Genomic DNA, 14,005 nt, shown 5'->3' with positions numbered 1-14,005 from the left:
AATTTAATTAACTCTACATTATAATATGATTTGCCATTAGAGTAGGGTTGCCAGACTTAACAAATAAAAATACAGGATGACCAGTTGAATTTCAGTTTCAAATGATGAATTTTTTTTTTACTATAAATATGTCTCAAATATTGCATATTGTACTTTATCTGGCAAACACATGTTAGGGATATCCCAAAAACTAAGGGGAGAAAAGATACTTTTGTAAAAAATTAAATAACTTTGTACTTTTTTTTAAATTTTCAAAGTAATGCTGCATGTTTGATATGACAGTTCAGACACTACAATAGTCTATAAAGAAAAAGTTAATCTCCCACCCTGTGCCTTAATTAATCTGTATTAATTTTATATGTATTCTTTCACATTTACCTTTGAGTTCACATACATGTCAAATAAATGTTTACATATACATAAATTTATATATGTAAATATTTTTGTGTATATGTTTATGCATGCATGTGTATAGGTTTTCCCTATATTTTACAGAAATGGGATATTACTACACTCATCATTCTTTATTTTTTTTCACTTTTAATATAAAATGGGCATCCCCTTTAGGGGTCCTTTATTAATAGTGTCACCATATCCAAACCTCTTTTCTCAGTTCTCAATTATAATTTTTTCAAATAATGAACATTCTGATTCAGTAGGTTAGATTGGCCCAGAAATCTGTGTTTTTGTTTTTTGTTTATTTACAACCATGCATTTGATTCTGACACAGGTGTCTATGAATTATATTTTGGAAAAATAAAATAAAATACTCTACTCCCTCCTCTACCTGCAATCCACAACTTGAATGTTGTTAGCATGATTTTGAAGAATGTATATTGTTTCCACAATTCAGTTAGGCAAATATGTACTTGGTCAATAAACATTGATAAATCTAAGTCATGAAGATGCTGACCAGGGGGAGGACCACTATTTCTCCATTAATTCCTCCATTCATCTATTTATTAATTAATTCATTAATTCAATGAGCACAACATGACTATCTACTATAAGTCAAGCCCTCTGCTAGATGGGATGCAAAGATGAGCAAGACAGATTTCCTGCCTTTGGGAAGTTCTCAGTTTGGTAGGGCAGACACAGAAGTAAATTGGTAATTAAAATAGAGAAGCTAAATACAAGGTGCCTGGGAGCTCACAGCTAGAGCTCTTAAGCAAACCTTGAGGGGAAAGAGAACATTTTTTGGAGAAAGTTATGTCTAAATTGTGATTCAAAGGACTAGTAGGAATTATTTAAGCAAAGAGAGTAGAAAGATCATTGATCTTCAAGAAAGATCATTCAAAACATGCTCACAGTTCTAGATGGCAGAGGAGAGGATGAGAAAGGGTGCTAAAGGGCTAGATAATGTAGAGCCCTGCTTTCCAGATCAGGGAGGTTGGAGCTGATCCAAAATGGAATGAAAACAAGAATTGTAGGCAGAGTATGTTATCATCAAATGTATGCCTTAAGAGTAGCTTTCTAGTTGTGATTTAGATAATGGATGGGAAGAGGCCAAGGCCCAAATTCAAGAGAACACATAGGAGGTGTTTGCATTATTGTATGCATCTAACACACCATCATCGTCCCCATTTCCATCTTTGCTCCCACTATGTCCTCTATCTGATATGTCTTTGCCAGTACGTACCTACTGAATGAAATATCCGTCCTACAAGACTTCTATAAAAAAACCTGTCCATTCAGCTGAAAGATATCACTCCCAATTCTAAACACCTTTCAGTTGGCAGGCCAATTTCTTCCTTCTAATTTGGCATTTGTGTCTTATTTTCCCTTTGAGACAATAATGTTGAGGGCAGGAATTATTTATCTTTTTACTCTCGGCAGCATCTATTGCATAATAATTACTCAATAAATATTAGTTAAATGAAGGAAGATGTATTAGAGTGGTCTCTAGAAATGCATTACAGGATCCCATGAGAAGGAATTATTATTTATATTTCCCTAGTTTTCTTATAGCACTTTAGCAATCTATTATGTTTATGGAAAGCCCTCAATAATATTTATTTTTATTTAAAATATTTTCAAAGCTATATAATCAGCAGGAAATAATAACCCATGATTTATGAAAATATTTATTTCATTTCTGTGGTGTGATTATTTAATTAACGATGTTTCAAATAAAATAGATATAAAAATAGTATCAACAATGACATATAGTTCTCTTTTTCTCTTTCTCACCCTTTCTTTCTTTGGTAAATTACTTTTAAAAAGTGCTTTTCTCTGAAAACATGTCTTTGGGTCATCATTAAATTCATGCTGTCCTATGCACTGACATATGACTTACATCTGTCCTCTCTTTTAGTAATACTACTGATATAACCATTCTTCTGCTTAACGTGTTACAGGCCAAAGATGTTGACCTTGGAGCAAATGTGTCTTATCGGATAAGAAGCCCAGAAGTCAAGCACTTCTTTGCACTACATCCATTTACAGGAGAACTATCCCTTTTAAGGAGTTTGGACTATGAAGCATTTCCAGACCAGGAAGCAAGTATCACTTTTCTGGTGGAGGCCTTTGATATTTATGGAACAATGCCACCTGGTATTGCCACGGTCACAGTGGTAGTAAAGGTAAGGAATATAAGTGACTCCTGGTTACCTACTTTTGTTCTCTCCACATATAGCTTTTGTTTGTTTGTTTGTTTGTTTTATCTATAACTGTAATATTTTTTAGCAGCAATTCATAATAACACATTGGTAACAAAGCAGATTTTTTTAGTGTGAATTGTTTTATTAAGACTTGAGAACTAACTAAATTACTTATTATAAATAAATTTGAAACAAGCACTAGAGTTCAAAGACTATGGTTGACTATTCTGCCATTCACTATATGACTTCAATCAAGTCATAATTTCTCTGGCTACAGTTTAGTTCACAGCACCAGGGATAATTCAGTCCAAACTCATCAATTAAAAAATAATTTAAAATAAGCACCTGACTCTGAAAGATTAAAAGCTCTAAGGCCACAGATCTAATTAGTTTACTTTAGTTTGGAAACTCAAGACTCTGGAGTCAGATGGAATTGAGTTTTATTTCTGGCTCAACTGTTTTCAAGATCTATACTCTTGGGGACTTTGTAAACCCCTTCAGATCTGTTATCTCATTCATTGTAATACCAGAGCCAGATGATTGCCGGAAAGAGCACAGGTGTCTTCAATCTTATGGATTTCTAGTGATTTTTTTAAAGCACACATTAGGCTGTGTATAAAGACAGCATGAGAAAAGGTCATGTTAGTTTATCAGACCTCAGATACTGTGTCTAAGGTTCAAATGGGCTGCATACTAAACTTTCCTGTTCCTACTATGCTTCTTCCCCAAAAGAGAACCCTTCCCAGGAGGTACCGTAGACATAAACAATTTAGAAATATGTAGATGATTCTGATGCTGGATATCTGATTATCAGAAGTTGAGAAGCATACTTCAGTTAAAAATAAACACATACAAATAATCCTTGAGTTACTTTACTAAATGAGTCTGGTACGAAAAAACTGACTTTAAATGACTGTTAGTTCTTATGTGATATAAAACAAAGAATGCTTACATATATTGATATATTGAAATAAGTTTTTATATGCTGTCAGGAAAGAAAATACAAATTTGAAACTGCTCTCTTAAAGTGGTTTTCTGGTACCTGACTAGGGTTTGAGTGGTTAAAAAGACAGAACTAGTCAGAAAGAAGAAAAAATGTCTACAGAGAATATAGACTGAGAGTGAGAAAGAAAGAAGGGTGGGGCAGGGGCTGTGGTGTTGGAAAGCGAGAAGATAGGAGGAAAGGAAAAGAAGACAGACGATCTGTATGATAAATGATGCACTTTACAAAGAAGCATATAGAAAGCTTCAATAAGTATATGAATAAAATAGATGAATGGGAGTAATTAATTGCATGAATTGATTTAATTTTAATACAGATATTTTGATTCACATTTTATTCACAAATGTAACTATACTCTGCCAAAAATATATGATTAATGATTATGGCTCATATTGTACCAGGTGATGATTGAGACCACATTTCCATGTTAAGAAAAATAAAACATTAGAAGTATATGTAAATTTTGAATTAATGTCCAATTATAAGTTCATATGGTAGGATTGGAATACAATGCTTGGCAGCCACACATTGGTCTACTATACAGTTCTATTATTCATACTTCTTGAAGTCATCTTGCATCACTTGAAATGTATAATAGCTAAATGGGATCAAGGTTACTTGGCTCATCAACTTGTTAGGTTATCTGATCCTGGAGATCATGCAGAAAATTGTAGGTATCTGTATTCATTTAAACTTTGCTGCTATTACATTTTCAAGTTGTATTTGTTCCCATTAGTTCCTTTACTTTTTTTTGTTTGTTTGTTTGTTTTTTTAAGTTGCCTAGAGTTACAATGTGTAAAGTATTTGAGGTAAGTTGTTCAGCAGAATTTACTTCTGGTAAATTACTGAGGATTTCAAATCAGCTGGTGCTTGCTAGCTACCTAAAGACTGTAGAGAAGCTCCGATAGATGCATTTCTGCCTAGAATTAGAGAAATGTTGATTCTGAGGCTTATTCTAGTTCTTGAAGGGTGCTTTCAGTAGAAGGTTATATGGACACAGGTTATAAAATTAGCATGGTCAAATGCAACTTTTGTACAATGCTCATTTTATAGGGAACTGTAAGTTTATGAATAATGAAATGAGAAACCATCACTTTACTTGAGTCTTTGATTCTTTGACAAATAACCAGACATATACTATTGAATTTCTTAGACAATAAAATAGTTGTTGTTAAAGCATGAAAGATTATTATAGATTTCATAAATATATAATTAGAGTAACTATATGTATCATGTAGTTTAATGCTCTTGACCATACATCTTTGAGCCTGGCATTCTTTTAAATAATCAGATTGGGACACAGGGGTTATTCCACTGCCTTTTCTTTATACCTAATCTAGGCCTGTCTGCTGGCACACATTGCCGTCATTTCTTCCCTGGAGTCCTGCTGTCTCCTCTAAACTACCTTGGAAAGGAGAACGCAGATCCTCTCCACTCTTGCATGCCCTAAACCTGTCTGGAGAGTTTTATCAGTATCCAAGTTCCTTCTTTCTCAGGAGTCTGCAATGACTATGTACTTCTTCCATTTTGAGTTTCTCTATCCTGAGAAATTTATCTATTTCAGGGGATAGGAAACCTTGTGTTAATGCCTCAGCATTTTGCTCAGGGGTAAATTCTTTTTAGGAATAGGAATTTGAACTATCAAAACCTCTTATTGGGTATTAGCCTGGGGGAAGGATTAAAAGATAATGCAAAATCGTGGAGGCCCAGGAAATCAATTTATATTTTGAAATTCTGTTTTGCCACAATAGTATGGTGTGTCATTTTCTCTTTGCAAAAACACTTAGGGGACATGATAATATTGGTGGCCCTCAAGATGGCATAATAGGTAAATAGATGAAAAAGACTAAGTTGGGATGGTGATCTAAATGAACTAAATGTAGCAAAATGGCTTCTGGACCAAGTGAAAAATTTAGGTCATCTTACTCTGGTCTACCCTTGGTGGAATTGAACATCTAAAACATTACGATTGAGAAATGGACCATTTATTGACTATTTTGGACAAAGAAATGAAGAATAGACTTGTGATCAGTAACCCTGCCCCTATTCTCCCCATATACAAAGATGGATACTCAAATGGTGTAGCCTTCTTTCTCAGGATGAATGTAGTTGATAATGGATAGTTACAAACCCTCATAGACTCTGACTTGGCCACTTCTGGATTCAGTTTGGTTTCATTAGATTGGCTTGTTTTGATGAAGAGGTCATTGAAGTTGTATCCAAAGCACAATCTAAACAAACAAGATGTGCACTAAATATGCACCATTCTCTGTCTGGGACTCAAGAACCATTTAAAAAGCTCCCTATGTTCCCTAACCACCCCGTTCTTTTGATATCAGTCTGATCTGTCTCCCTCAAGACTTCTGCATCAACATCTGAGGAGGAGGTGCTTACTAATGGGCTCATTTCTTCCTCAGAAATAAGAGTGCATTGGTTAATTTTCATTGGCCCAGTTGCTTTTTCTTATTTAGAGAAGTCCATTCCATTGATCACATCTTGCTGATCTTCAGAAAGTTAAATATGATTTATTGTACATTTAACACAAAAACTTAATTTTAAATCCTAGACGTATTCAATGACACTTTTTCCTCTTTTCCAAGGTTATTATGTATAATAAAATTTGCAGGAAATTTCCCCAAATGTGAGCTCACACTTGATTTTTGTCCTGTTTACTCAGGGTGAGGTTATCACAAACAGAACTTTAAGACTCTATTATGGGAGAACCTAAGATGGCAGCTAGGAGAGACAGGGCAAAAAAACACCTCCATGAAAAATACTAGATAGAGGCCAGAAAGTGACCCAGAACATCAGTTCCAGCGATGCACCAGCTGATCAAGGTCTGCTAAATCCACAGGGACCATGCAGTTTGTGAAACCAGGACTCTGCATGCTGAAACAAGTGAGTGAGCCTGCTGAATGTCCAGCAGCCACGCTGCGGTGTGGGGAAACTGTGGGCTGGCATTTGGAAGTGAACTAGTTATTTTTTAAAAAAACCCAAAAGTGGCTGCAGATACAGCAGTGAGAAGCACACAGTGAAGCACGACAAGAAAGGGCTGTGCGAACGCCTCAGTATCTGGCATGGAAGGTAGCCTTTCATGCACCCGCTGCTAGTTCTCTCAGAGCGAGGAGGGCAGAGGTGAGCCAAAAGGGGAAAAAACCCACTCCCCTTGCAGCCATCTTCCCAGCAGGTTGGGAATGCTCCTGCCCAGTGCCAGAGCCACAGCCTAAAGCCACTTCAAGGGACCCAGTGTGACGGGAAGTGTTTCCGGCAACACCACTGTGCCGGTTTGAATGTATTGTGTCCCCCAAATGCCATTGTCTTTGTGGTCTTGTGGGGCAGAGATTTGCTTGGAATGTGCCCCACCCAGCTGTGGGTGATGATTTGGATGAGATGTTCCCATGGAGGCATGGCCCTGCCCGTTTGGGGTGGGCCTTGATCAGTGGAGCCATATAAATGAGCTGACTCAGAGAGAGGGAACTAATGGAGTGCAGCTGGGAGTGATGTTTTGAAGAGGAGCAAGCTTGCTAGATAGTAACGTCCTGGGAGAAAGCCATTTTGAAACCAGAACTTTGGAGCAGACACCAGCCACGTGCCTTCCCAGCTAACAGAGGTTTTCCGGATGCCATTGGCCATTCTTCAGTGAAGATAACCTGATTGCTGATGTGTTACCTTGGACACTTTATGGCCTTAAGACTGTAACTGTGACCAAATAAACCCCCTTTTATAAAAGCCAATCCATCTCTGGTGTTTTGCATTCCGGCAGCATTAGCAAACTAGAACAGATATAGAGAAGTTTAACAGACGTATATAGAACATTACATCCCAAATCACCAGGATACACATTCTTCTCTAGTGATCACGGAACTTTCTCCAGAATAGACCATAGGCTGGGATATAAAATAAGCCTCAATAAATTTTAAAAATTGAAATTATTCAAAGCACATTCTCTGACCACAATGGAATACATAAAAGTCAATAACCATCAGAGACTTAGAAAATTCACAAACACCTGGAAGTTAAAAATGAGGGGGAGATGAAAACATTACCAGATAATCAAAAGCTGAGGGACTTCATCACCAGTAGATCAGTCCTATAAGAAATGCTAAAGGGAATTGTGCAAGATGAAAGGAAGGAACACTAAACAATTGACTGAAACCACATGAAGAAATAAAGATTTCCAGTAAAGATCACATGGTAAATATAAATACCAATACTACTGTATTTTTGAGTTGTAACTCCACTATTTACTTCCTACTGGATCTAAAATACATAAAGTATAATGATAAATTAGTGGTTTTGGACTCAGTGTAAGATATGTAATTGTTGACAAGAACTACATAAAGGTGGGGGAATGGAGGAGTATGGGAACATAGTTTATGTGTCCTATTGAAGGTAAGTTGGTATCAAAGAAAACAAGATTGTTATAGACTTAAGATATTAAATTTAAACCCCACAGTAAACACAAAGAAAGTATCAGAGAATATCATCATAGAGATGAAAAGTAGAGTATGGGTTACGAGAAGTGGGGGAAGAGGCAAAGGGAGGTTAATAAGAAATGAGTGTAGGGTTTCTGTTTGGGGTGAAGGAAAATGTCTAGTAATGGATGATGGGAAGGTGATGGCATTGCAACATTGTGAATATGATTAATCCCACTAAATGGAATGCTTGGGAGGGGTTGGAATGGGAAGATTTATGCTGTATATATGTTTCCACAATTGAAAAAAAAGGCAGTCTAAATAGATAATGAATATTAAATGCCATAAATGATCCTGGATGAGATCTAGGAATAGAGAAGAAAAAGCTCAAAAAATGACATAAGAAAAAAATGAAATATAGAATGTAAGCTTTCTATCAATGTTAAATTTCTTGAACATCTTAACTACACTTAATGTGATTACGTAAGTGAATATTCTTGTTCATAGGAAATATATATGTGAATTATATTATTTGTTCAAGGATGTGTGCAACTTGCTCTCATATGTTCAGAAGACAGAGCAATAGATGATGATGATAGACAGGGAGGGAGGGAGAGAGGGAAGGAAAGAAAATGGTAAAGTGACAGAATATTAAAGTTGGTAGATCGGGTTATCCGGTGGAGTGGGGTTGGGGTATGCTGGAGTTCTGTGTATGGGGTTTGTATTATTTTTGCAACTGTTACTGTAAGATTGAATTTATTTCAAAATAAAATTTTAAAAAATACTCTATTATATATTATTGGGGCACATAAAAATATCATATTTGTTTGTTTGGGTGGAAAGAACAGAGTACAGTTCTCATTGCTCCAAGAATGTAGACCCTCCCCAAGCTTGCAAATGTGCTGCTAACCATATGTCTACTTGCAGTACTGACAAGCTGTTTTGATTATAATATAATTGCACAGTATTTGATGAAAGATATTTGTACCCAAAAGAGTCCCCACAGGAACAACATCATGAAGATCTTTCTTTGAAAATGAGCAGAAATGTAATTTTTTTTGGAAAGAAGAAGAAGAAAATATATATATAAGTATCAAGTGCTTAACATCTAGTCCATAAAACCTATTTTAAATTGGAGCAAAAGAGGGAATATAGACATAATATTTTGTAGGAGAAATATTTTTATACTAGAAAGAAAACAGAAGTTTCTCTTAGACACCTAGAAAGAGCTTTCTCAGTGTCAACTTTTAAGTATCCAAAACAAAATCAAGGATGATCATATAAATAACATGAATCATTCTGCAAAGATTATGTATAAAAATGATAACACAAGGCTTCTTTTGTTGTTTATCTTCAATGAATATCCAGAAGAATTAAATCTTTGTTGATAATAAATTAGATGAGATAGATAAATCTTTATAAAATAAAAATAAAATTCTAAACAGTTTTAAAAAGTAAAATCTAGAGAAAAGACTTGTCTTACAAACTCAGTTGTAATATAATGTAGAAAATAAAGAGAAAGAAAAGGTCTGTTTTCTATAGTAAATTGAAAGCTGATTACAAATCAAATATGTAAATGGATGTCTGATACTTGGTAGCATTAAAAGATGTGTAAAGGACTTGTCCAAGATAAACAGATGGCTTAAGTCATTTTACTGATTTGATTTTGGATAAAATGGCTGCATAGAAGTAGGAGAAAGATGGGGAGACGATCTGTAATGGAAGGAGACTGTATTCATTCCTGGTTGTATTTATTTATCCTAGAGAGTGCCATCTGTGGTAGGAAACAGGAATGATTGGATCAGAAATGACACACCATCCACATGGGCCAAGGCCATTGTGGAAGATGGATGCTTACTCCTGGAAGATGGAGCTTGCATTTTCATCTTTCAGAGAAGTTTCTAGCTCCAGGAAGAAAAGAAATGCTTGTACCCCATAGAAGAAAGGAAAAAGGAGAGCTTTTCTGGATAGAAAGTCAATGCTCAGTACCAAGGCAGCATTTGCCAAATCACCCAGTCCGGGGAAGGCAGTGCTGCACCACTGCTGCTCCATCGGGACAGTATTAGGGGAACTCTGGTTTGCATGGTGTCAAAAGAGTTGTGGCTTGGGAGAATGGGAGGGAATCCAGAAGTCAAACAAAGCAGAAACTCTGGAGCTTTGAGAATATTTCATCATGGATTTCTATTTGTTTGTGAAGCCTCTGATGGGACCGATTTTCCACAGAGCTCAAATTGGGAAAACTTTCTTAGATTTCAGTGACCATAATGATTTCCAGGATCAAATATTGACTAAGTTTTAGTTTTGTATGTACAAAAAACCCTGCTATAATACTCTTTAAAAAATGATGATTATAAAAAATATCTTCATGAAAATTGATTAGTGTTGTTCACAGTTTAGAAGCTTATCAGGTTGTCATGATAAAATATAGTAATTAGTTTAAAGAATAAAAAATATGAAAGTACTTTTGGAAAGAGATACTTTAAAACTTACCTGTTGATTTTTCAAATGAAAATCCTATGGAAATCATGTTACATGGAAACTTCTGATGACTTTGCCAATTCACCTATCCTCCTCTCCAAATATCAGAATCTTGCATTTAGGATCGGATATACCAAAATTGAATCATAACTTTATCCTTTTAATAATATGGATAACCATGAGCAACTTATTCTTCATAAGCTCCAGTTTCCTTATTTTTGAAATAGGAATAATAATAACAACAACAATGATAATAACTAATATATATTTTAGGCACATTAATTGAGATGATAGATTTATCATGTCTAGCACTATGCCTGGCAGATAGTAAAGAAATTTACTAAACATATGTGTGTGTGTGTAGAGAGAGAGAGACAGAGAGAGAGAGAATATTATTATGTTCATTTGAGAAAGTCTGAAATTACAGTGATATTGTTACTTGGAACTTGCTAAAAGAATTCTGGCCCAGAATATGTGCATATTCTCCCAATGACCACAGTGTCATGACTTGGCAAATAAATTTTAAAAATTATCAACTTCCTTCTCCCCATATTAACATCCCAACACAGGGGAACCACATGAGAAATGGAATTCTGTCTTATAAAATGAGGTTAACATTGCACAGGGTTGTCCCCTCTAATTTTTTTTACCGTTATTTAGGAGACATTTATTTGGTGCAAAATCCACAGTCTCTGTAGCACACTTTCCAATACAACCTGCATCTTCCGTTTGTTTAAACAACATGGTTGCATGGACCTAGAATGGGGAATGGGATCCTTGTTATTCTGTACAAGCTCATGTGATACCCAGATGCATTCCAGAGTATTTTGGGCAGATAATAAAAAAGTACCTGCAAAGTCCTCTCAAGGGACTGGGGAAAATTGTAGAAATATTAAACTTCCTCACCTGGGGAATTCCTGATATTCCCACAAGCATTAGGGAATCCCAGTCTAATAAATTGAGCCCTCGATCTTGGGGCCTGCCCTTATGAAATTTATTCCTGCAAAGGAGAAGCTAGGTCTACTTATAATTATGCCTAAGAGTCACCCCAAGAGAACCTCTTTTGTTACTCAGATGTGGCCTCCTTCTCTTAGCCAGCTCTGTAAATAAGCTTACTACCCTCTCTGCTATATGAGACATGATTCCCAGGGATGAGCCTAGCCCCAGCATCCTGGGACTGAGAATGCCTTCTTGATCAAAAGGGAGAAAAAAAGGAAACAAAATTAAGTTTCAGTGGCTGAGAGATCTCAAACAAAGTCGAAAGGTCAAAGGTCAATCTGGAGGTTACTCCTACACATTATATAGATATTTCTTTTTAGTTTCTAGTGTATTAGAATAGCTAGAAGGAAATACCTGAATCTGTTGAATGGTAATCAAGTAGACTTGAATCTTGATGATAATTGTATAACTTTATAACTGTATAGTTTCCACATGTGAAAACCTGGTGACTGACACTCCCTTTACCCAGTATATGGGCAGATGAGTAAAAAAAAAAAAACAAAAAAAGACAAAAAAAAGACAAAAAAATTATTTGGAATGGTAAGGGGCCCTGAATAGCCAAAAACATCTTGAAAAAGAGGAATGAAGTTGGAGGACTCATGCTTCCTGACATTAAAGCATATTGTAAGGCCACAGTGGTCAAAACAGAATGGTACTTGTGTAAAGATAGATATATTGATCAATGGAATCAAACTGAGAGTTCGGAAATAAACCCACACATCTATGGCTAATTGATAATTGACAAGGCTGCGAAGTCCAGTCAACTAGGACAGAATAGTCTCTTCAACAAATGGTGCTGAGATAATTATCTAAAAGAATGATAGAATCCGTTTTTCAAACTTTATACAAAAATTTACTCAAAATGGATCAAAGACCTACATATAAGAGGCAGGACTGTAAAAATCCTAGAAGAAATGTAGGAAAGCATCCTCAAGATCTTGTGGTAGGCAATGGTTTCTTAGAATTTACACCCAAAGAACAAGCCACAAAAGAAAAAATTGATGAATGGGACCTCCCCAGAATAAAAATTAAAAAGAAAAACAAAACTTTTCTGCTTCAAAGGACTGCATGTTTTCCCCTCTGAGCAGCCTTTCTGCTGGCGGGGGCTGCCCTGAGGCTTCTCTCAAATAAAACTTTTCTTCAATACCTGCCTATTTGGCTTTGTTGCCCGTCTTTCAAACAAAACTACCTTACAGGTAGTTCCTCAGAAAGCTAGGTATAGAACTACCATATGACCTAGCAATCCCACTACTAGGTATATACCCAAAGAATTGAAATCAGGGACACAAACAGACATTTGCACACCAAAGTGCATAGCAGCATTATTCACAATTGCCAAAATTGGAAGAAACCTTAGTGTCCATCAACTGATGAATGGATAAACAAAATGCAATATTTACATTTGATGAAATATTATTCAGCTATAAGAAAGAATGAAGTCCATATGCCTGCAACAACATGGATGAACCTTGAGGACATCATATTGGATGAAATCAGCTAGACACAAAAGGACAAACACTGTATGATCTCACCAACATGAATTATAATACGCAAAATCACAGAGTTAGAACCTAGAATATAGGTTACCAGGAGATACGGGGGAGAGAATGGGAATTTGACATTTAATTTGTGCAGAATTTCTAATTAGGTTGATTGTAAATGTTTGGAAATGGATAGTGGTGAAGGTAGTACATTATTGTGAGCACAATTAACATCACTGAATTATGTGTATGAATGTGGTTGAAAGAGGAAGTTTTGAGTCATACATGTTACCAGAAGGAAAGTTAGAAGATAAAATATGGGACTGTATAACACAGTGAATCCTGTTGTGAATGATGACTACGGTTAAAAGTACAAATATAAGAATGTTTTTTCATGAATTATAACAAACATACATCCCTATTACCAAGGTGTTAGTAATAGGATGGTATATGGGAAAAATATATCTAATGCAAACAAACTATGGACCACAGTTAATAGCAGTATTTTAAAATTCTTTCATCAGCTGTAACAAAGATGCCACACCAACACAAAGTGTCAACAATAGGGGGGTATATGGGAGTGTTGTATTTTTTACATGACTTTTATGTAAACCCACAATTTCTCTAAATAAAAATTTAAAAAAAAAACAATATGCTAAGTGAAAGAAACCAGACACAAATACTACAAATGGTATGACTCCATTTGTAAAAATGTAAATATAATTAAAATCTATAGAGATAGAATTAGATTAGTAGTTATGTAGGGATGGGAATGAATAGAGGGATTGAGAGGTGACTGCTAAGAGGTATGGGGTGTTTCTTTTTGGAGTTATGAAAATGTTCTAAAATTGATTGTGCTGATGAATGCACAACTTCGTTATTATACTAAAATCCACTGACTGTACACTTTGGATGGACTGTATGGTGTGTGAATATATCTCAATAAAACTGCTCTAAAAAACAGCTATAAAGTCTAGTTGCTTCGTTAGAGAGATTCTAGTATGATAACATCATGTTCAATATTGAAGA

At 35.5% G+C, this 14,005-nt stretch overlaps 1 protein-coding gene across 7 annotated transcripts in view; it reads left to right on the top strand.

The window, feature by feature from the left end:
- Positions 1–14,005, top strand: part of PCDH15 (protocadherin related 15) — a 1,822,477-nt gene that overhangs the window by 1,599,616 nt on the left and 208,856 nt on the right. For all 7 annotated transcript variants that reach the window (XM_037804906.1, XM_037804907.1, XM_037804908.1 and 4 more), the window contains one exon: positions 2,358–2,582. In XM_037804906.1, coding sequence (XP_037660834.1) covers positions 2,358–2,582 — 225 coding nt within the window. The remainder of the gene's footprint in view (positions 1–2,357; positions 2,583–14,005) is intronic.

This window comes from Choloepus didactylus, chromosome 15 (assembly GCF_015220235.1).
Source record: "Choloepus didactylus isolate mChoDid1 chromosome 15, mChoDid1.pri, whole genome shotgun sequence".
Taxonomy (NCBI): Eukaryota; Metazoa; Chordata; class Mammalia; order Pilosa; family Megalonychidae; genus Choloepus; species Choloepus didactylus.
The sequence above is the reverse complement of the archived record's forward strand: the minus strand, read 5'-3'. Positions and strand labels throughout refer to the sequence as shown.